The sequence below is a fragment of the Alosa pseudoharengus genome, unplaced genomic scaffold (assembly GCF_046254945.1).
Source record: "Alosa pseudoharengus isolate Yale_2024_CS ecotype anadromous, Long Island Sound unplaced genomic scaffold, YU_APseudo_1.1 YU_APseudo_1.1_scf_7, whole genome shotgun sequence".
NCBI classification, from domain to species: domain Eukaryota; kingdom Metazoa; phylum Chordata; class Actinopteri; order Clupeiformes; family Clupeidae; genus Alosa; species Alosa pseudoharengus.
In genome coordinates, this window is record NW_027468859.1 from 4732439 (window position 1) to 4757194 (window position 24756).

Here is a 24756-nt window from a genome sequence, read left to right on the forward strand (position 1 = left end):
GGAAAAGTCATCTTCATTGAAAGCTGACTTGAAATGTTATCAGAAATCCTGAACCCTGGCATATGTGAACTTGAGTTTTTGTCCCTTTTGGTGAGGCTGCTAGTTTTAACTTGAGTAACATTTGTAGTTTGCACCTTTAGCCGTTGGGGTAGGAGTTATAGTTCAAATGTTGCCTTGTTTTTGCATCTTTTGAGTAGTTCGGTTCTGATTGGAGTGTTGCTAACTGAAGGTCCCATATCATGATGGAAATAATGAAATAAACATTTATAATTCTGGAATGATTGTCAAAAAACTTAACTCCTCAAAAGGTTAATGACACTGAGTGGAGAAGATTGTTCTGAATCACGTCCGTTACCTGGTGGGCAGTAAGCTGGACCCCCCTCCAGTTCGCATATCGACCAGGGGTCGGTGTGGAGGATGCAATAGTCTTCCTCCTCCACCGTTCTCTCTCTCACCTGGAAGGTACTGGGGGCTCTGTTAGAGTCGTGTTCTTTTTACTTTTCCAGTGCGTTCAATACGATCCTACCGGCACTACTGAAGGGGAAGCTAGAAGGAGCTGGGGTCAACTGTCATCTTGCTGCTTGGATCATCAACAGAGGCTATGTGGCTGTCAGATGTGGTGGTCTGTAGCACGGGGGGCCCACGAGGCACAGTGCTCTCCCACTTAACTCCCTGTACATTTCGGACTTTCAATACAACACAGATAGCTGCCATCTCAAGAAATTTTCTGATGACAGCCATTGTTGGCTGTGTTAAAAAGGGGATTAATCTGGAGTACAGGGGGGTCATCATCACCAGTTTTGTTTAATGGTGTGGAAAGAACCATCTTCAGATAAACACCAGTAAAACAAAGGAAATGGTGATTGACTTCAGCCGTAAGGCATTATCAATTGCACCAGTGAACATACAGGGAGTGGACATTGAGATGGTGTCAGTCTACAAATACCTGGGTGTTCACCTTAACAATAAACTGGACTGGTCACATAACACAGATGCCCTGTACATGAAGGGAAAAAAGTCTACTCCACCTGCTGAGAAGACAGGTCTTTAGGTGTGTGCAGGTCATTATTAAGGACTTTTTTATGACACAGTCATGGTGTCAGCTTTTTTTTATGCTGTAGTGTAGTCTGTTGGGGTTGTGGGTTCTTTGAGAGGAAGAGGATAAATAAGCTGGTGGGAAGGGCCAGCTCTGTCCTGGGCTGCCAATTAGAGCCTGTTGAGGTGGTTGGGGAGAGGAGGATGTTGGACAAATTGGCATCCATCATGGCCAACTCTTCTCACCCCCTCCATGGGACAGTGGCTGCGCAAAACAGTTCTTTTAGTAACAGACTACTACACCCATCATGTAAGAAGGAACTCTTTCACAGGTCTTTTATTCCATCTGCCATTGTATAACACCACTGTCATGCAAATCCGTAATGTTAATGTAATGTCTGGACTTCATTATTAATATGTGCATTTTCCACTGTACATGTGACATGAAGATTTCTCCATATATGTGTTGGTCCACTTTGCCTCAACTTATTGGTGAAACCCTAAGTAGTACATCTATGCCCCTATGGCAGTTGCAATCACTGTGATTTTTTTAGGTGTGCTTGTATGTTGCTGTACATACTGTATACAACTTTCTTTTACTCTTTTATTCATGTATTACTTGGCTGTTGTGACAAGTACATTTCCCAGGTGTGGGATTTAATAGTCTTATCTTATCTTAACAAACCAGGAAGCAACATCCTCTCCCTCACACACACATTATACACAAATACACTCCTAGCTATTGGACTTAACCATAATGACAATGCAAATGGCACGCCAATGTACACACACACACATGGTTAATGATTTACACTCACACAAGCCATCATGCGCATGGTCATATATCACAGTCATAAAACAGCACACAGCAGTGCCCACTGCCCAACCTTGAATACATCAGCACTGTGAAGCAGACACGTCACACTAACTAAACATTTTCACAGAAGAATGCGACAACAGCTGATTACTGGAGGCAGTGGATTCTCCACAGGGCCCATAGAACCAGATAATAATGTGAGTGCAACAGCACCATGCACACAAACACACTGTCTCCATGGAAATATACTGATAATAAACACACACTGCACACACTTAATTCAATTGCCCCACAGACAGAGCATAATCTGATAAGCGCTGCAGGACAAAGCCCAGGATTCACCTCTTGTATGTCCAGTGTGTGTCTGTGTGCGTGCATCCTCCACCTTAACACAAACAAATGTGCAAGTGATATTTGAGCTGTTTCTGACCCCTTTCCTCTCTTCAAATCTGTAAATATGTGAAAAGCGCTGCTTATTATGTGGTTGGTTCATGGCCACCACTGATCTCTATGAGTGAATGAAGCCTTTGCAAGAATTTCCACAAGTTCCTCCCTTCAGTGTGTGTGTGTGTGTTTGACTACGCATCACACTGAATGCCAGGGAAGTAACATACTGGTGTGGAAAATAGAGCTAGTGACAAGAGTATGAGTTGAGTGTGTGTGTGTGTGTGCGTCAGCTGCTCCATCTCATGACTTGTCATCCTTGACATCACTGCTGTGGGAACACCCTCTATTCTTTCTCTCAACTATTCCTGGGTTTGTCTCATTGATATGGTCAGATATTCCTGGGTTTGTCTCATTGATATGGTCAGATATTCCTGGGTTTGTCTCATTGATATGGTCAGATATTCCTGGGTTTGTCTCATTGATATGGTCAGATATTCCTGGGTTTGTCTCAGAAACTCCTCTCCTCTGCCATGGATTTCTAGCTCTCTGCAGAGCTCCAAGTCTTTCTGGCGCTGCAGACATACGTGTCAGATTCACCCATGAACTGACAAAAATACATATTACGCACTGTGTTTCAGAGCTCAACAATCAGGGAAGAGTTGCCTGCTATGGACTTAATTGTTTATGTGTTTTAGACAGTGTTAAATGTCAAAGATGCAAGAAATCGAAAAGGTCTCTGCAGGCCTATTTAGTTCTGCTGAGATCCTTGTCCACATGCACACACACACACAGATTTACCAAAAGGTTTGGCACAGACGCACGATAGCCCTGGAACAACTATTTTTAACCCAGGGTGTGTTTGTCTGGGTTGGCTGCGGTTTGTGCACTGCTATGGGTATGTGTATGCAGTTCAAATACGTGTAGTCTTCTCAGTGATGTTTTTTATTAAGGATAAAACATAAAACACACAATATTTCATTACAATTATGAGCTTTGGAATAATAATATACATTTACAGCCATTTTAGTGGTAGTCATCAATTTGTAAAAACACAAAACAGCCCTCACTCACTCACAAAACAAACAAAACAAAGAAACAAATGACAAAGCCATACAAACAAACACACTATGTCCCCTTGCTTATGCATGTCTGAGACCTCCATGTTTCAGTACAGTCATGCTAGTATAGTGCAAAATGCTGTGTGTGTGTGTGTGTGTGTGTGTGTGTGTGTGTGTTTCCTTCAGCTTTCCCACATGATGTCATCTTTGCGCAGACTTGCGTAGAGACTATGTGACACACTGTGTGGGCGTGTTTTCTTGGGGGAGGGGCTTAAGGGCTGAACCCCAGTCACCCCAACCTTCTTGACCTTTGAACCCTTGGGGCGCTGCTGCTTCTTTGGGCTCCGTGACGGCTGCCTCAGACTCTCAACCTATGACAAACACACAAGAGAGAATGAGGCTAACCACCCACACCCACACCGAGTACTACGTACTTACATACACACGACTAGACAAGACTGTATTTACAAGTATTCATTAAGCAGACACTTTCATCCATCCACACACGATTTCTTTATAACCCCAGTGAAATGCTCTTGAAGGCTGTTCTGTTGGCAATGTTTTTGTTAGTGTTTTTGGTTTTGACGGTAAAAAGGCTTGGTTGCTCATTGGCCGCTGTGTGAGATCCTACCTATAGCACGAGGAATGTAACATCTCTCCTGTGCTCTGTATATTTGAAATTACGCTAATGCTACAGAGGGCCCGCTTGTGGGCCTATACCGAATATCTTGAAAAATAGGAACTAATTGCAAGAGATCTGTGTTTCTAAAATGCACACATTCGCTCCCGCTTACTGTTTTCTGGTGTTTGCGCAGTTGTGTGATCTGCGTCGCTTTCTCCTCCATCTTCCTGACCAGAGCGTCCAGCTCCCTCTCCAGGTCCTCTCTCACACGCCTGCTCTTAGTCTCCGAGATCTGGCACACCAACTCTTGATGCTCACTTTGGCGAAAACACACACACACACACACACACACAAAAGAGATGTGTTAGTGGCTTAAACCAGTGTGCAGATTCTTCTCATATCCTGATGCAGAAAAAATTTTGAATTCTTAATCACAAAATGTCTCCAAGGGGAGGCTGGAATGAGCCAATAGGGTCTTTCTTGAAAGGGTGCACAGAATCCACCTTTCTCACAATGGAAGTTTCTTTAAGTAAAACTCACTACTGCCACCTGCTGAATATATACACATGAATCCAGTGCTGCATATGCTCAACTTCATTGAGGGCCAATGAGCAAAACAAGAGTACATTCCATACATCCTGTGCCTGAATGGCTGGCGGCTATCTAGCATCTTACGTATTTTATGTAATTTTGTTTTAGTTCTTTTACTATTGTTTTGTCCATGAAACACATTCAAGGGCATTTTATGTACATTCAGGTCTCTCTTCAAAGTTAGATTTGTATCTGTAATGGGATTCACCTGATTAAAGGAAATGTATGAACTAAACTACATGAAGCCATGTTTACGCTTAGGATCTTAATTTAGAGTGTAAGGCCCTTTCACACAATGTCTGAATTTGTCAATGTCAGGAGAAATATTCGATATATACTGAACAATGTCAGGCGAAATATTCAAACAACATTACACAGGTAATGAAATACATGCGTTCTTATTGGTCTTTACACACCAATGCATTTTGTGCTGCATTTATTGAGATGTATTGAGTGCATCTGTGCAGTATGTTAGTTGAGCTCGTTAGCAGGTAGACGGAGACTCTGCCAGACTAGCACTCACAAGCTCATGTGCCCCAGTTCATCCTGCAGCGCCAGAAGCAGCCTGGAGAGGCAGCCCAAGGGCGAGGCCTCTCTGCTAGGGGGCGAGTGCGCCACATGGTCCCCCTGACCCCTGCCCGCCTCCTTTGACCTCCGCTTGATCCTGGTGCAGTCCTGGCGCTCGAGTTGTTGACGCTCACGCTCACATTCTCTCAGGCGGCGGTGACTGCTTTCTGGGTGACCCTGCTGCTGCTGCTGTTGGAGCAGGTGGCACAGGCTCTGCAGGTTGGCGCTCACAGAGTGACTGGGGCTGGTGGACTAACAGAGGGATGGAGGGATTGAGGGAGGGAGGGAGAGATGGTGAAATTAGGGAATGAGGCCAATAGAGTACACAATTAGAAAGAGACAGACAGACAGACGGTCATCTTAAATGCTTTGGTCACAGTAGTGGTTTACAAAATATCACTGCAATCATAAAATCTCTCAACATTCTGTCAAAATCAGCCATACAGTTTGAGTATTGCTAACGGAATATACTGCAGTCAGGAGTTGAATTAATTTAACAATATTCAACTAGTTGGATAACTGACCAAGCACCAGAGGGACACATTTCAGCACTGTTTTTTGACTGAGCCATATTGTTTAGCTCTAGCTGTGTGAGGGTGTATCGGTGTGTGTACTTACAGTCCCTGCCACAAAGGGGGGGCGTTTGGCTAAAGGAAACTTGGGAGCCAATTCTGATTTCTGCTAAATAAAAAAATATCATAATGAAAAATAAGAACAACAAGCAAATTAAGAACAAATCAACATCCTCACAAACATGGATCCATAAGGCACTGGATGTGTGTGGTAAACACCATCTACTTGCATTTTCTGCATGGCAGCTACCCCTAGTGGGCATTTCCTGCTAATAAGCCACTAGGAATAAAGCATGTCGATCTGAACTTAAATCTAATACACATTTTGTCTGCAAGGCAGATAGAAATAAATAAAAGAGAACTATTGAGCATGAGGGAATACCTTGACGGGTAACTTTTCCTTCTTTTTCTTTGGTTTAGACTCAGCCACTGCAGCGGACTGCATGAGGAGATTCACCTGCAGTTCTCTCTGGAGCTGAGGGAGACACAATTCAGTTATTCAGAAAAGAAAAAAAGTGTCCTGAAGTTCAAAAAGGGTACGACACCATCTTTTATCAAACATCAACATCGGTCAACATCAGACTCAGAATTTTTGGAGCCATCTGTCCTGTATGAGTTTCTAATTCTATGGTTGGTTTGTTGGTTTGAGAAAAGGAACTTTGAGTCAGAGCTGAGTTGAGGAGCAGCCAAATGCTATTCAAAACCACCTCAAATAAACAAAGACGCTACTCTCGCTCTATACTTAGACAAAATCCGAAAATCCAAACTTTTATTACATCAAAAATAAGAAGGCATCTCACGGCTCCCACACACAGTTGCGTTCCGTCAACGCAGGCCAGTGGGTGTTTCCGAATGACCATAATTTGATTTGCTGGTGCTGTCCGTCGATTGGCTTGATTGGCCGGTGCCATCCGTCGGTGCAGCAACAGCTGAACTTCTCAACGCGAACGACGGGAGCAACGCGACGCAACGGACCCACAATTCAGTTCGGCAACGGAACGTAAGCCTATGTAAAGTCAACGGGATGCGTCTCGAGCACTGCAACGCACACAACTGTGTGTGGGAGCCGTTAGACTCTATAACAGTACTCCACAGAAGTCCACATCTGAATGAAAAACCTTGGAGTACTTTTCACCTCCAGGGTCTTAACATGTAAGTCAGTTAGTCTGAACATGGTTTAAATGCTTTTCAAGAGATTGCTGGGTCATCTCAGAATAGCCTGGTCACTTCGGGAGCTAGACAAATATTCACTGAACTGTTGAAACTGAACTGAACTGATTTTATGGTCTTTGATCCTGCAAGGGTCCCAGCCACCCAGGTAGGCTACTGCTCTGTACTGTAAGTGAGATGGGCTGTGTTCCCATTCACATCCTTCTGTACTTACGAATGGGCATTCACTTGTACACTCATATTAGGTATTGTAAGTACAGAAGGATGTAAATTAGAACATAGCCATGGACTTCACTGAATGACAACGCTTCTGCAAACAACAGGAAGGATTGGATTTGATATACAGCTCTGACATCCAATTGAGATGTGTGTAAAATGGCTGATGTGATTAAACATCTTATAGTTATAGTAAAAAGTCAAAATGATCAAAAAGCGGAGACATCGGACAACGACAATAAGTAAAAAAAAAAAACAGTGGACACACACACACTTCCTGATCAGGTATGATATGTGATGTCTGAAGTATTTAGTGAACCAAACCTCGTCAGCTTTCTGCTGCATGAGTTTGCGTTCCTTTTCCTCATCCTGTAGCTTCTTCTCCAGCAACTGGATCTTCCTCTACACACACGCACAAACACACACACACACACACACACACACACAATAATTGAGAGATAACCTAAGGTCAGTGAATGTGCAAGATAAGTGGGGATACAAATATTTCATCACACAGAGCCGCTATGTGAGTGTGTGTGTGTGTGTGTATGCGATTGTGTACCTCAGCCAAAGACTGTGTGTTGGTGAGCTTCACACACTCTCTTTCCAGTTTCTCCAGCTTGTCTAGCTGCAGCTGGACGTCATCTATAGAGTTCTCCTTCTGTAGACAGCACACAACACGCATAAACATGTACTGTATACATATACACACATACATGCATGTGCTTGCCTTGTTCAAATCTTCATTATCGTGACAATCTAACTTGAGAGTTATAAGGGGGGAAAATGTATAACAAGGAGGACAGTTATCTCTTGCAACTAAAGAGGCCATCTTAAAACAATTAGAAACAATTAAAACAGTATGTCTTACACCAAGAAAGAGACGAGCTCTGTTTAGAATGGTGTCCAGCAAATTAAAAACAAAGTCACCTGTGCCTTTTTCTCAGTAGGGGTGTGTGTGTGTCCATAAAGAGTTTTCACCTGTGTCTTTTTCTCAGTAGGGGTGTGTGTGTCCATAAAGAGTTTTCACCTGTGCCTTTTTCTCAGTAGGGGTGTGTGTCCATAAAGAGTTTTCACCTGTGCCTTTTTCTCAGTAGGGGTGTGTGTGTCCATAAAGAGTTTTCACCTGTGCCTTTTTCTCAGTAGGGGTGTGTGTGTCCATAAAGAGTTTTCACCTGTGCCTTTTTCTCAGTAGGGGTGTGTGTGTATCTCTCTGAAGGCGAGTGTGCGTGTGCAGCCGCCACCTCCCCGGCACTCTCCAGCATCTTCTTCATGTAGTCCAGCTGCTTCTCCAGCAAAGAGCAGCGGCTCTCGGTGGACTGAAGCTGTGTTACAAGCTCTAACACACACACACACACGCACACACACGCACACAAAAATGCGTTTGGGCATTTCATCCACATATAAACACTGTTTTAGATCACTCAAATGGATATTTTTATAACGCCTTCTAAAGTGAAGATTGCTTTTCCAAAACACTGCTTCTGTGGATCCGTGTGGACAAGTAAAACTGACACTTTTAGACCCTGTTTGGTTTTTTGGTTTTATTTTTATGCTCATTGAGCTCAACGCAAATCAAACCAGCTAATAGGCTAACTGAAATAAAACCATGCCAATCTCTACAGTGTTTCCCATACATTGACTAATTTGTAGCGGCCCACCACAATATCAACATTGACCACCACACAATGATTTTCCAGGTTGTACTAAATTGTGCTTAAATCTGGTTAGCATCATAACCACACTGTGCTAACTTGTTAAAAACTGTTGCATTCAAGTTAATTCTGCAAACCAACCACCACAAATGGAATTCAATTCTCTAGGAAACACTGCTCTAGGTATGGTGAAGGGTATGTGATGATGTGGGGCTATTTTAATTCCAAACGCCAAGAGAACTTTATCAGGATGCATAGTATAAGTAAGTAGTAAGTATATCCTTTTGATCCTGTGAGGGAAATTTGGTCGGGGAGCAGTGAGGGGTTAGGTGCCTTGCTCAAGGACACTTCAGCCATTCCTACGGGTCGGAGATCAACTTTAGCAGAGGTGCCAATAATTCTGGAGAGTACTGTATCCGCTGCTTGTTTACTTTCTCTCTTGTGTACACTCTTACCTATCCGCTGCTTGCTGTTAGCGTCCTGTCTAGTGCGCGGCTGATCCTGCACTCTGACACTGCTGGCTGCGGTGGTGGCACTGGCGCTTCTGCTGGCGTTAATGCTGGCGTTTCTGTTGGCGCTGGCGTTTCTGCTGCTGGCGGCGTGCTGCTGCGTGGCCTCGCTGAAGCGCTGCACGTTCTTCTCGGCCTGCGCCCGCTCCAGCTCCAGACGACGCATCTTCTCCTGCAGCGTGCGCAGAGCGGCGATCACTGCTGCCAAACACACAAGCACGCAGCATGAGGGACTGTGGTGTGTGTGTGTGTCGTGTGTGATGTTTCCAGAGTATTTAGTCTGATACACATGGAAAAAAGAAATAGTAACATTAATCAGAACTACACATAGTGAATAGTATGAGTGCAAGGTCTGCACCTTAATCATATTTTTGACAAATATCTATGTGAATCAACCATTCCGAAACTCCTCTTAAATTCCCTTAAATTCCCTGGGATCACTATGCATTAGGAGACCAGAACTGAGGCCAGATACAGCTCATTCCCACACACATGCACTTAATCAGTCTGCCATCCATCAACTATCCCCCTCCTCGCTCATACCTTACTGCCCATCAAAACAGAATGGGCAGTTACCACTCATTCGCATGAATTAACACTTGTGCAATTATCATTACACATGGAGAGAAATGTGGACATATTTTCCTGTCTTATTAAACATTCTGGCGTACCTCTGCTTCCCGCATCTGGTGTACATCGGTATGCCTCTGCATCGATGTCCTGTAGTATCGTGGAGCTTCTGGCTTTTGGCTCCTCTGACCCCTTCACGAAGCCATGGAAGGATAGCTTATCCGGGGGCAAGTAAAAACTGCCCACATAGCTTTGCTTTGAGGGGGTATCAAAGATGTTCTGAGCGAGGGAATACAGGCATTTGATCATTAGATGGAGGTGAGATCATCGGATTTAACGTCAGCTATTACTGCGTGTTTAAGAATGGCACTGCTGTGAAGTAAAACTATTAGCAGCTAAGCTTAGCCATGAATAGTTCTGCACGCTGTAACGTCCGTGCTGCGTGGCAAACCGAGTACATTCAGGGACTACCTGTGATTGTACTGATTTTGACATTCAACAAATTATGTTTACGAAAGCTGTGTATGTTAATTAACCTAGTCCATTTGCGTTGTCTGGAAAGCAGCCAAAACTAGAGATAACTAAAGTTAACGTTAGCAAAATATCGATACACCACCATGTAACACAACATCATAGACAGTAGTTAAAGCACAGACCTTTGTTTAAAACAATGATTGCTTTCCTACGCCAAAGTTATCCCAAGCGACAGTAAATCATATCTAACAGCTAGCAAACGCGAAATGCTTTCATATAACTGTTATGCTTACTGTCATGCAGCTATCTATCATAGCTAGCTTGTAATGTTGTTATGCTAACGTTAACGTAGCATAGTAACACATTAACGTTACTTGCTTACAAAAACTGGCAGACCAAGGGAAGTCTCTTACCTGATCACGGAAATGATCCATGCGTCTTAATAGAATAGATGTTAAGACAGATTTGTTAAATACAGCAGTGTCATTGAATACATAACAAAATATACGTCGCACTCTTAGCGCCGCTGCTTGTTATTAATTTTAAAAAATCCCTCCCTACTTGCCGCGCTGAGAAATACCGCGTCCGGCTGCGCACAACGTCTCCCGCGCAGCCGGAACTTGGATTCTTGACCAATGACTGTGGCCGGTCAGAGAATCTGAAGAAAACTAGATGTACCGCAAAGCTGTACAAAATATGACCGCTGCTCAGTCCTGCACATTCTCTCCGCAAAAAAAAAAACACGCTTGTCAATTTGTCTCCATCCCCTACTCTTGCAACTTTTCTGCATGTAAATGAGTGTGTTCGTGTGTGCGTTTGCTTTTGTGTATGTGTGCTTCGCTGTGTGTGTGTGTTTTTGCTTGTGAGTGGGTGTGTGCGGGTAATGGTGTGTGTGTGTGTGTGTGTGTGTGTGTGTGTGTGTGTGTGTGTGTGTGTATGTGTGTTTGTGTGTGTGTGTGTGTGTGTGTGTGTGTGTGTGTGTGTGTGCGTGCGTGTGGGTGTGTTTGTGCATGTGTGTACGTGTTTGTGTGTGTGTGTGTATGCGTGTGAGTCTGTGTGTGTGCCTGTGCTTGTGTGTGTGCGACGAAAAACAATAGTTCCGTGTACGGTTCGCCGAATTATCATCCTTACTTTCTGCAAGAAATAAAGCTTGGACCTTGCCTAGACGTAGAAGATGAATCAGACTGGACTACTTAGCCTAGAAATCTAGACGCACCGTCAGGCTAACTTTTAGGGTGATTAGAAACAAATTTACATAATCTGCGTTGGACCTGGTCTCAAGCTCGTATCCTAATTTCTCAAAATTTTGGAAGGCAGTAAAAGCGCTTTTGCCTCTATACCTTCTTTTATCAAATTAGATTTAAAAAAAAACTCCTCTTTGACTCACCCCACTAGCACACGTCACAACATAGGGCTATGTCATCTTGATTACAGTCACTGAATGGCAAAAAGATTAATTGAGTGGCAGCACTTCATTTGAATCTCCAGCAAAAAGAGCTGGAAAAGAGCTGGCTATAGAATGTAGAGTACAAATAGGCCAGTTACAGGAAGTCAGAGCTCTCTTTCTACTCTCTTTAACAGGTAAACACTGTAGTGCAGTCAATGTAAACAGGTAACAGTGCAGAAGTAACAGTAAACAGGTAAACAGCTAAAGAGCAAGACAGGAGGTGTAGTTTTGTTCAGCAGTGTTACAGCCTCTGGAAAGACGCTGCACCTGCGCATACTGGTGGGGCGCGCAGGCTCCTGAAGAAGGGTAAAACGACCATGGTTTGGGTGGGAGGCATACTTGGACAATGGATTTGCCTTTTGTCCCATGTCCCAATATTTTATAATAATTTCAACCACTACTGTCAACCTATTGTTCCAACAACCAAACTTTCCGCCCATGTCTGCAATTGATTGTTGAAACTACTCTTTTCAGAAACACCAAATCCAAGAAAGAAAGTTCTAACTACAAAGATGTGACGAAGGTTAGCCAGCAGCCCTTTCTAGAAATGCACCCCTGATTAGGAGGTCAAGGTTGTGGGGTCAAAGGTCAAGGTTGCATGGGGTCACACACAGAAGTGCAGTGTTTGCATACTTCAATGGAAATGCTTTCCCTCTCCTAGGGGTTTCTGCTTTGGGGTTGGTAAACAAGATTATGACTAGATGGTGAACGTATCTATTGTACATGAGTCTAGCAATGTTCAGTTTTACATCTTTGATCATTTCTCATTTGGCTTGCTGAGTGTTTTCGTAGATACTTCTCCAAAATGTTGCAATATAATTCATTATTCCACACTTAAAGACATATTGTCCTGTCCATTCGTGTACAGTATGTAAGTCAAACATGAATATTCTATGATTAGCTACTACAGAATTACTGGGAAAAAAATGTTAATTTGGCATAAGCATAAGTGGCTGCTGTAGAGTAGGCCTAAGTACTTTTAAGTTCCCACTGCAGAAGATAAGGCGCACCTACCCTCCAGAATGATTGGCACCTTTGGTAAAGTTGAAAAAAAAAGTAAAAGAAATGTAGTCTCACAATGAAAATGATGAGGAAAAATCCAACCTTGAAGGGAAGCAAATTTATTCTGAGAAAAAGGAAAATCTCATAAAGAAATTTATTTTTTAAACAAAAACACAGTATCCACAATTATTAGCCTCTGTCACTTTTTTTTCATACCTTACTGAAAGAAAGTCATGAACTAGCCTACTTCTGAAAGTCACAGATACTCTGATTAACTTAAATAAGTTGAATAGCCTAGGAAAATGCTTCTGATACATTTTGTATACGATTTTCTAGGGGTGCAAATAATTGTGGGCAAAGTGTTTTTGTTAAATAAATATTTATTTCTTTATGATATTTACCCTTTTCTCCGAATAAATTTGCTTCCCTTCAAGGTTTGATATTTCCTCATTGTTTTCATTGTGAGATAGGCTACAATAAATCACCAAAAGGTTATTTTTTAGCTTACACCTGTTTTAGTCAACTTTACCAAAGGTGGCAATAATTCTGAGGATATTAACTTCAACATCTTATCAAACATTTCTCAGTAAAAGAATCTCACAGTTCAGTCTAAATGTTCATGGGTTCTCAGCCATAAAAGCCCCTCAAAACACAATGTCCATTCCAATTGACTTTATGGTTGTCTCTCTCTCACTTACAAGTACATGTTTCCTATGAGAGTAATGACCAAGTAATGACACATGTATACACTATTTTCCACGAATATGATGTGTTTGTTAAATGTCTCCTTCAAACATCCGACCGAAAACGTGTTGCACTTATCACGTATCCTATTTCACTAAAAAAAGTCTACTTAATTAAATCGGCAGTAGGCCTAGGCTATTTGGTGTGAGAGTTCATCCTAGTTTGTAGTCTTTCAATCAAACATAAAAAATGTCTCATGAACAAATGAATATGAAAAAAAATATTTTTTACAACAAGAGTTTATTTGCCCGAGCATCCTCAATATATTAAAATAAATACTATAAAAACCTTTACACTCAAGATTCCAGCGTACTGCACGTATGTAGGCTACACAATTAAATTATATAAATATATTACATCCAAAATAAACATCTATACATAGGCCTATAGTATTTCCATTATGCTTTCTCGTCTTCCACATCACTGTCCTCTTCGTCACTGCTGGAGTCTGCGTACAGGCAGATGGTCGCCTGAATAGGGTAGTTTCGGAGCAGAGCTTCGGCGTCCTGATACAAGTAGTCAAAGCAACGGGACCGAGGCCAGAATAATCTGAAATAAGCAGCAATATTGTTGGCTGTTAGAAATCATGTCAATTCAGCATAGATTACAAAAATTTGAACGCAGAGTTCGACTTTACATAGGCTAAAGCTGGGACGACCTAGGCCTATCTTTGACACTCACTTCACAGGGTGTGCGAGCCGTTTGTCCGATTTGCCACCGGGAGATGCTGCCGTCGGCCTCACGTAGGGCTGCAAAGCAATAAGAACAACATCAGCATTTGGCGACCTGGTAGTTTCGTTTCAACCATGCAACTATCCGACATAATCAACACCATAGAGGTCTAACAAAATGTAATATTTCACTATATTTTGCGCCAGGCCTATAACGCACTAAAGACGACTGCAGACACAGACTGGCCTAATAGGCTACAACATAGAACAGATTCACGTTCTGATTATTCCTAGGCTACTAAATTACCTTCTCTGAATCCAGTGGCTGCCTGCGCCGTTCGTTAATCCACGGTCTCCATAGAGAGGGTGCTTGAGCAGCACTTGGAACTCGAACCTCGGAATATCCAGACAGAATTGACATAGCAGTAAAATGATCCATGTTTTCAAGGAAGAGATAGCATTAATCCTCGAAGACAGCGACTGAACGAATGACTTGCAGTCTCAGGCAAAGTGAGGTTTTATATGCAGAAAGATCCCCGTGCCAAATTGTGTCTTGACACCTCTCAGTAGGCCAGCGCGTGTTCCGGAGGTGTGTATGCATATGCCAAGCATGGCGTGTGGCAGAACTGCGCACGGGCCATTGTGTGGAGGTGTCAACTCGCACTTCACCAGACCGGGATGCAAACGAAAGTTCGCGTGCAACGTTTGGGTAGCACGCGGTTTCAACTCGTTTCGCGTTTGTGGACTCAAGTGACATATGTGTAGCGCACTAGACACAACCACAAATCTACAGTTTATTGAAATTCACACCAGTTGGTTCATGTTAGTCCGTCACATGAAATATTGCATGTTTACATTTACATGTCAAGGAGGGCCACCTTCTACTAGCAGTGAACAAGAACATTGTATGAATGTCAATGTGAGTTTACACATTTAAAACAACTTTAATCAAACGTGATTACGTCTTCACTTGACGCAAAAAGCATGACATATCGTGACCTCGTCCAAACTCCATGGATACCGAGGTTCACATGAAAAAGTGTCAGCCGTCGTGACACCAGCTTGCGCTTGACTGGGTGTGAAGATTGCGCACCTCAGACAGCGGAGCGTGAGGTCAGAACGTTTGTGTAGGTCACGAGGTGTGCTTGTCAACATAGGCAGAAGTCAGATCACATAGGCCCAATTATGTCTACTTAAAGAACACCGATCAGCCTCGTATTTCATTTTGATCTGTAAATGTGAGTGATAGACTTAAACATACAGGTAAAGTTGGTGCATTTCCAAGTTTATGCCTAGTGTAAGGCTGTGAGCTGTCCTCTCACCTGTTTGTGTGTGTTGACACACTAGTTGACACAAGAGGTGTTCTGGTGGGAAAAGACAATGCATGTTTGAGGGGCTTAATTTTGCTCTCCAATTTACACACACATGCATGATCCCTATGGAGAGCTCTGCCATCGATCATCATCATTATCAACATCACCAGAGTCAATGTCCCATTTTAAATGTTCTCTTTTCTTGGAATGGCTGGTCAAATTATTATTAAACGAAGAAATATTACTGTATATATATGTGTGTGTGTGTGTGTGCACTCATTTGTTTGGGTTCAGAGTGCCTGAACCCAAGTTCTCAGACTCACACACAGGCAATAAAGAGTGTTACTTCACACAATTACAGGTGACAACTACTAAAGTGTGTGTGAGACTGTGAGATGGACTCTGGTTCTCACTCACACAGTCATGGTGACCCCTCACCCTCCCATTAATGACAATAAAAATCCACCCAATCCATGTAACTTATACAGTGCAAAATGTCCCAGAATTAATATAAACATATCATACAACGTTCAGATCTTAATTCCAACAAATGTTATTCAATGATACAGCGCATTCCAGTACAGTCTTTAATGTATCGTGTCCGTCCACTCGTTTATAATCATTCTTTTCTATTTTCCAAGTCTTCATCATGAGGTATCATATGGCACGCTCTCAGTCATTTACGGAAAGATCGACCACAACCTCACACGAGGTCACTCTGGGTTATGGATCTATTACATACCCATGCCGGGTGCTCCAGCCACACAAACAATTATCTCAAGAGCAAACTTAATTTGTCTTCAAATCACGGGCAACATTTCTTTTAAATAAAGCGCCGGAGTTCCTGATGGAATATTGCATGTCAGTATAACGAGGTTAAATCGGAGGGAGAGTAACGTGAGCTTGGCTATGCAATATGACCCTGAAATGCCCCTCGCAGTATCAAAGCATCATAAAAATTATGGTAATTACGTGCACTTACATCAGAACCTCATTTTACAACCCACTTTTCGCAAAACGTCAAACCGGCTTTGGGCACTCCTCTTGGCACAGCCACACAAGCGTTTCGAAAGCAAGACACAACAACCTCGCACACTGCCTTTAAGGATAACGTTACGTTTTCTTGTTGGTCTCCCCATTGCCAGCGATGAAAGCAACAGACAGACTCCGTATGTGCATTTTTTGCTTTGGGAATTGCATTCTGATCAGCGACCAACGCCTGTCACTGTAGACTATTGACAATACGTCTGGATCAGACAGCTGTGCAGTCAAAACATAACACTGCGACAACTAATAACGTTATCTGATGGGAGTTTACAATGGAGTTTTGATTTAGGCCTACTCTTGACTGGATATGTTGATCTGGGTTTGCCGACCAACGGTTGAGAGACGTTGAAGAACGGTGGATGTAAAAAACTTTGAGCGAAATGAGGATTTCCGGACCCTGGACAGCGCTTCTCGCGTTACTATCAATCAATGCTATATCCTGCTCAGGTAGTAAATTCCTACCATGGTCTTTTTGAAATATTGATGGCCTTGAGGTCCTTCAGTTTATAGCTTTGTCTAAAATAAATGGTTGACGTTGACACATCAGATGGTGCTGGTGGGAATTTCACGGCGGCCACGATGGCCGTGATGCCCCTTTGAAAATCAGAGGTTCACAGGCCACTGTGGCCTTGGTGCCTCCTTCTTTCAATATTCTGCTTTACATCCGACTAGCGATTTTTATTTAGCCTATGGCCTGGCAAATTAAGCTTAGCATTCACAGCGCAAATTAATTTAGTATTTTACACAGTGGAGAAAGTAACAGCGCATGGCAAGAAAGAGAGTGCGTCCAAATTCACCCATTCTTTGCTGAACTACTCGTGAAGTAGCCTAGCATACTCATCACACAGACATCACACATAGGCCTATCACATCACACAAAAGGCCATTTTCTCAGCTTTTAAATGATGTTAGCCTCTAGTTGTTGTGGTAAACAGTTAGCGAGAAAAGTAACTTTAATCATATTACATTCTGCGCCCGTCTCCCTATCCATTCATCTCGGTGGAATACTTCACTCATTTTTCCCTCAACACATGACAAACCATATATCAGAATATAAGAAATGTTGGCCTTGGTGCCCTGACTTGTGGTCTTTGTGCCCCCTACCAAATATGCCCAACTGAAGGCCAAGTGACCTTGCCCCTAAAATTATGAAATTCCAAGCCTGGTGCTATACTAAGGTTTTAAAGCAAAAAATATAGGTACATGTTTTAATCTCGTGATTTTATTTTTCATCCAGCTGTGAAAAGAATAGGTAACAATCCAGGTCGCTTTGCCAATGCTACCCTGGTCCGACTCTCCGAGTTTTTAAGCACGGGGTACAAGAAAGGCGTCCGTCCCGTTAGGGACTGGAGACAATCTACGATGGTGGCCATTGACCTGATGGTGTACTCCATTCTCAATGTGGTGCGTACGATATAATGTGGATTTATTTAACACACACACACACACACACACACACAGAGAGAGAGAGACACACACACACACACACATTTTTAATTTAGTTACTGTGTCTGTAGCCTACTTAGTGGCTGGGTTACTGAATGGTCAAACTCTTCTTTTTTTCTTGTTTTTGCAACACCAAAGGATGAGAAAAATCAAGTTCTCACAACGTATGTGTGGTACAGGCAGGTAAGCTAATCGATCAAAGACAAAGTCAGAGGGTTTCACAATGTGTTTGCTCATGGCTTGAGTCCTCTAAATGGTCTAAATCTGACTGTATAGCCTATCATTGTGTATTGTGACCTGTGTACCGGTATGTACAGTCTTACAGATTTTGTAATAGATGTACTGTTTGTCACATTTGATGCCTGTAGCAATGGATTGATGAATTTCTTGTGTGGAGCCCTGAGGATTTCGATGAAGTGAAAAAGGTGTCAATCCCCACTGCCAATGTGTGGGTGCCTGACATTGTCATCAACGAATTGTACGTGCAACACTAATTTCTGCCTCTGTCATATTTGCACATGAACTGTGTTTGACATAAATCAAACTGTAAGTCTAAAAATGATTGCAAATGTTTTTATGAATCTTCACTGAATAACTATTAACTGTACATTTCTCCATGTCATTTTTTTCTCTCTGAAAATCATTCTATTCTTTCTCTGTATAACCACATTAATTCAAAAGTAAAATAGGCCTATGTAGATATATTAAAATCATACTCCTACATGCAAAAATATATTCCTCCTACAGTATACAGTATTTTATAAGAGTACAAAGGATATAGAAACACAACATAAAAGTATAATGCTGGTTTGCAGTTTTCAGTAAAAACACATTGCTAATAAATTACATGGCTTTCATGTGTGATACCATCTCCAGTGTTGATGTTGGAAAGTCCCCTGATATCCCATACGTGTATGTGAGCCATGACGGACTAGTGCGCAACTACAAGCCCATTCAGGTGGTGACCGCCTGCACGTTAAACATCTACAACTTCCCCTTCGACGTCCAGAACTGCAGCCTCACCTTCCAGAGTTGGCTGCACACCAGTAAGGACTCACTGCATTTACAGAAAATACAAAAGGCTCACTTAAATGTTGTGCATTTACACCATTGAATACTCTCAGTAGGAGACCGCAGAGTAGCAAAACACCTGCACCATCTGCTGATCAGCATGCTGCCTGCCTTTGGTTGAACCGTTTTTAGGACAAGCATACAACGTTTCGGGCTTATACCTTCATCAGGCCGAAGACCGAAACGTTGTATTTTCGAAATAAATAATTGCTTGCGAAATGGTCAGTGTGCGGGATTCTTTTTAAGCTCCTGATCTGTGACCTTTGGTCATATCCAACACGCCTGCGCGACAAAAGAGGTGTGCAAAAAGCCTTCCTACATTGCACTGAGGACAACAAGAACAAAATGTGAAAGTGTTATGTTTAATACATTCACAATGCGTTAGGCTACACATTATATTATAGTTCCTTATACATATTGTCTATTATCTATAGAGTCAAGTTACTGTTTCAACTGTTTGCTGTTTGTTCCCCAGTAAACGATATCAACATCACCCTGATGAGAACCCCGGAGGATGTAAAGGAAGATAAGAGTGTATTTATGAACCAGGGCGAGTGGGAGCTGCTACACGTCCTCTCAAAGTACAACTCTTTCAGCCTGGACAACGACGACTACTATGCTGAGATGAAGTTCCATGTACGCAGAGAGTTTTTCCTGTTTCTCAAGCAGAATAGCTTTTTAAATAACTTTAAAAAAATATATATATTTACTATATACAGTAGGCCTATATATCTCTCACACACACACACACAGGTGGTGATCCGACGGCGGCCGCTGTTCTACACGGTCAACCTGCTGCTGCCCAGTATCTTCCTGATGGTGATGGACATCGTGGGCTTCTTTCTGCCGCCTGACAGCGGTGAGCGAGTCTCCTTCAAGATCACACTGCTGCTGGGGTACTCCGTCTTCCTCATCATCGTCTCCGACACACTCCCCGCCACCGCCATCGGCACACCCCTCATAGGTAAGCTGTTTATTTATTATTATTTATAAAAAGCCATCGGCACACCCCTCATAGGTAAGCTGTTTATTTATTATTATTTATAAAGAGCCATCGGCACACCCCTCATAGGTAAGGTGTTTATTTATTATTATTTATAAAAAGCCATTGGCACACCCCTCATAGGTAAGCTGTTTATTTATTATTTATTATAAAAAGCCATCGACACACCCCTGAGGTCCACCTCCAACAGATCTAGGACAATATAAGCTTGCAACATTTTGTCAGGAGATGAAGTGATTTCCCCTGAATTTATTGTCAGAAAATCTCAGGTGTGTATTTTGTGGTGTGGTGTGTGTGTGTGTGTGTGTGTGTGTGTGTGTGTGTGTGTGTGTGTGTGTGTGTATTTTGTGGTGTGTATGTGTGTATATGTGTGTATTTGTGTGTGTATATTTTTTGTGGTGTGTGTGTGTATCATCTCTCTGTCCTCAGGTGTGTACTTTGTGGTGTGTGTGTGTGTGTGTGTGTGTGTGTATTTGAGTGTGTGTATATATATTTTGTGATGTGTGTATATTTTTTGTGGTGTGTGTGTATCATCTCTCTGTCCTCAGGTGTGTACTTTGTGGTGTGTATGTGTGTGTGTGTGTGTGTGTGTATTTGTGTGTGTGTGTATATATATTTTGTGATGTGTGTATATTTTTTGTGGTGTGTGTGTATCATCTCTCTGTCCTCAGGTGTGTACTTTGTGGTGTGTGTGTGTGTGTGTGTGTGTATTTGTGTGTGTGTGTATATATATTTTGTGATGTGTGTATATTTTTTGTGGTGTGTGTGTATCATCTCTCTGTCCTCAGGTGTGTACTTTGTGGTGTGTATGTGTGTGTATATATATTTTGTGATGTGTGTATATTTTTTGTGGTGTGTGTGTATCATCTCTCTGTCCTCAGGTGTGCACTTTGTGGTGTGTGTGTGTGTGTGTGTGTGTGTGTGTGTGTGTGTGTGTGTGTGTGTGTGTGTGTGTGTATTTGTGTGTGTGTGTATATATATTTTGTGATGTGTGTATATTTTTTGTGGTGTGTGTGTATCATCTCTCTGTCCTCAGGTGTGTACTTTGTGGTGTGTGTGTATCATCTCTCTGTCCTCAGGTGTGTACTTTGTGGTGTGTGTGTATCATCTCTCTGTCCTCAGGTGTGTACTTTGTGGTGTGCATGGCGCTGCTGGTCATCAGCCTGACGGAGACGGTGCTGATTGTGCGGCTGGTCCACCAGCAGGACCTGCAGCCGCGCGTGCCCTCCTGGCTCAGGTACCTGGTTCTGGAGCGGGCCGCCACGCTGCTCTGCGTCCGGGACAAACACCGGATCTGCTCCAGCCTGCTCTCCTCCTCCCCGCTGCCTCACTACACCGAGAACAACATACACACAGGTACTACGATGTGCACACACACACACACACACACACACACACACACACACACACACATATACACACACACATACACAAACACAGACACACACACACACACACATATACAGAGGAGAGAACAGAATACAGATATTACAATGTACACACATGTACACCAAGAACAATACAAACAAGTTGACTAAAAACAGGTATAAAAAATAATCTTGTAAAAAAAAAATAATATAATAATAATGTTGTAATTTATTGTAATCTCACAATGAAAACAATGAGGAAAAATCCAAACTTGAAGAGAAGCAGAAATATTCTGAGAAATAGGAATATCTCATAAAGAAATCAATAACAATATAGATTTATTTATATTTATTTGCAATATATATTTGTGTATTTATTTATATGTATTAATTATGTCCCTCACAGGCTCCCGCTGTGCCCACCACCACACCTGCGACGTGTCCAGAGAGCACGGTGTCCGAGGGATGGGCCTGCCGGTGCGCGACCCCACGCCGCCCGTCATGGACAACATCCTGCAGGAGGTGTCGTGCATCCGGCAGTACCTGGAGCGGCGGGACGAGAGCCGCGACGTGGCCAAGGAGTGGCTGCAGGTGGGCTACGTGCTGGACGTGCTGCTCTTCCGCGTCTACCTGGTGGCCATGCTCACCTACAGCATCACGCTGGGCACGCTCTGGTCCGTCTGGCAGTACGCCTGAGGAGGGACAACACACGCGCACGTACACACACACATACACACACACACGCACGCACACACACACACAAACACACACACTCAAATGCATGCATGCATGCATGTATGCACGCACACATTAACACACACATACACACCCACCCACCCATGCACACACACTCATGCACGCATACACACACACACAAACACACATGTAAGCACACACGCAAGCACAGTGTTTAAAGTGGGATTTGGCAGCTGGGGGAACCCTAAAATCCAGTGTCGGTGCAACAGGGGAAAATGACTCCCCGTTGGACAACATATTGAGTATCGTGGTGTAGCAATACTTTTTGGACAAGAATTGCTAGCTTCTTGGTCACCTCTGTACAGGCGAAAAATTAACTCACCATTTATTTTAACAATATCATGGCGCTATATCGTTGGTATGAGTATAAGTATAAGTATATACTCTTTTGATCCCTGCATTTATCCCAATCCGTGAATTAGTGAAACACACACAGCGAGGTGAAGCACACACTAGTGCAGTGAGCTGCCTGCAACAACAGCGGCGCTCGGGGAGCAGTGAGGGGTTAGGTGCCTTGCTCAAGGGCACTTCAGCCGTTCCTACTGGTCTGGGTTCGAACCGGCAACCCTCCAGTTACAAGTCCGAAGCGCTAACCAGTAGGCCACGGCTGCCTCTATGAGAGAATAGGCCTATATTTATTATTGATTTATCTGAGGTGCCGGTACTGCGTTCCTTCCCGTTCCCCCCCACTTTAACCCCTGCGCACGCACACACATAAACACACACACACACACACACATGCACACATACACACACAGACACACACACATGCACAAACACACAGGCAGGCACGCACACACACACATGCATGCACACATGCTTGCACACATACACACACACACACACACACACACACACACACACACACACACACAAATGAAAACGATAAAAGATTTTCAATTTTATTAATCCTACAGTGATTTTTTGTATTTGCTTACAAAATAATAGTGAAGAATAACTTTTATCACTTTAAGACTTTATGTTTCATGTCTAACTACATGTGTGTTTGTGCTGTTGTTAACATATAGCAAAACAGTGCTTACAGTAAAACACATATGTACAATTAAAGGGGTACACCATTTTAGTACCATTTTAGTATAATACACATTTTATACCTGTATGAGGATAGTAGGTCTACTTAAGCCAGTGAAGACATTAAATGTAGTACACATTGTAGTCATGTCTCAGCTTACACACTCCTGATGTGATGTGAATACAGGTATGTGTGACTATACATTAATTCACAGGCTGATAACATTGGATTTCACCTGATTCCAAAGACAGTCATTATCGTCGCTATAGTATATAGAACAGTAACAGTTTGTCAGTGTTGTGAAAATAAAAGTGTACGCTGACAAACATGTTAAAAATAATAATTCACAGGACTTCACATGTGGTATTTTGTCAGTGACTAGTGAATAGTGAGGGTGTTTAAGAAAGTCAATAAGGAATTAGACCATTGCATACTTGTGAGCTTCACCTGTCAAAGTTAGTATGGGATTTTGAACTTTTTTAATACAAGAATGTGTTCATCAGCAATGTAAGATTCTAAAATTCCACCCAGATATTCTATGTTCATTCTGCAACATTCTGAGTCTAATCACACTGTTGTGCTGGTGCCTGCTGATGAATCCAATCCTTTGAACACACACACTATGATGAAGGAGTGGTTTATCCATCCTAGCAATCAACTGAAGAGTATAGCAAAACTGTATTGCAAAAATCATGTTGAACTACATTCTTCCTGTAGATCATACTTACCAGGGATGTAGTGGAGGCTAAACGCAAGTAAAGGCAGTTTATCCACCTCTGACATTTCAGAAATAGTTTATCCACCTCTTATTAGAGGTTATCCACCTATCAAAAGAGTTTATTCACCAATTGCAACTTTTAAACTTTCAAAAATCACACCATTTTATCCACATTCACAATATGTACACTCATCAACACTCTAGGAACCATTTAATACCATTGTATTGTTATAAACATTGAACAATAACCTCCACAATCACCAAACATGTTCTGAATGCCTTTTTAAAAAAGATCTGAGACCGCATGGCGCTGTCCACCTCACCAAGATCACAGAATTCATACTTTACCCACCTCTGACTTTTACCACTACATCCCTGATATTTACAGATGAGTAATTGATGTGTTAATGTCTGTGAACATGTAAACATTGTAAATATAAAGTAAACACTATATAGCCAGACCACTGCAGAACTGAGTGTTTTGAATAGTGAATATTTCCTGTACAATATGTGACAATAGCATCTAAAAAATAAACGTAAATCGGCTCCAATCTGGTCTAATTGTGTATATGATAAATGCTTTAAAGTAAAACCAAGTGGACATCGATAACTTTGTGCTAAGACCATGAGTGAATGATTTGTTTCATGATTTGTTTCAACTGCTTGTGAACTCTGACCTCTGTCATAAAAGTAGACCTGGTTTAGTTCCCATGGAGGGGTGTGAACCTTGCCACTGTCCTGGTGTAAATTTGAACACTAAGCCACAGGCAGAAAATCAACACCCACATTCGGGAAAAAAAACCCCAATCATGCTCATTGAGAATTAGGAGCATTGAGAATAGCCGGATGGCTGAAACGTCTGCTCTTGCTTGCTATTAGTTGCTCCTTTTTGCAA

General features: G+C 42.5%; 3 protein-coding genes across 5 annotated transcripts; 1 reads left to right on the forward strand and 2 right to left on the reverse strand.

Moving 5' to 3' along the window:
- Positions 1–3165: 3165 nt before the first annotated feature.
- Positions 3166–10788, reverse strand: cep57l1 (centrosomal protein 57, like 1). 3 transcript variants are annotated; one of them, XM_076272000.1, is made up of 11 exons: positions 10657–10788; positions 9871–10048; positions 9146–9397; positions 8211–8374; positions 7598–7696; positions 7360–7437; positions 6032–6124; positions 5696–5758; positions 5034–5329; positions 4092–4236; positions 3166–3668 (listed from the first exon to the last, which is right to left on the reverse strand). In XM_076272000.1, exons 1-11 carry the CDS (start codon positions 10675–10677, stop codon positions 3480–3482), a joined length of 1578 nt encoding a protein of 525 aa, XP_076128115.1. In that variant the 5' UTR covers positions 10678–10788; the 3' UTR covers positions 3166–3479. The 3 variants fall into 3 exon arrangements, with proteins under 3 accessions (XP_076128115.1, XP_076128116.1, XP_076128114.1); XM_076272001.1 differs by having other exon boundaries at positions 5696–5755; positions 9146–9400; XM_076271999.1 differs by having other exon boundaries at positions 9146–9400.
- A 3046-nt stretch (positions 10789–13834) lies between these two features.
- Positions 13835–14528, reverse strand: LOC143110296 (protein ripply2-like). Its single transcript, XM_076273182.1, has 3 exons — positions 14415–14528; positions 14118–14185; positions 13835–13985 (listed from the first exon to the last, which is right to left on the reverse strand). The coding sequence occupies exons 1-3, from the start codon at positions 14526–14528 to the stop codon at positions 13835–13837; spliced, it is 333 nt and encodes a 110-aa protein (XP_076129297.1).
- A 2010-nt stretch (positions 14529–16538) lies between these two features.
- On the forward strand, positions 16539–24401 carry htr3a (5-hydroxytryptamine (serotonin) receptor 3A). Its single transcript, XM_076272131.1, has 9 exons — positions 16539–16914; positions 17705–17871; positions 18052–18096; positions 18282–18391; positions 18790–18959; positions 19460–19620; positions 19738–19948; positions 21110–21343; positions 21761–24401. The coding sequence occupies exons 1-9, from the start codon at positions 16848–16850 to the stop codon at positions 22048–22050; spliced, it is 1455 nt and encodes a 484-aa protein (XP_076128246.1). The 5' UTR covers positions 16539–16847; the 3' UTR covers positions 22051–24401.
- The last annotated feature ends 355 nt before the right edge of the window (positions 24402–24756 follow it).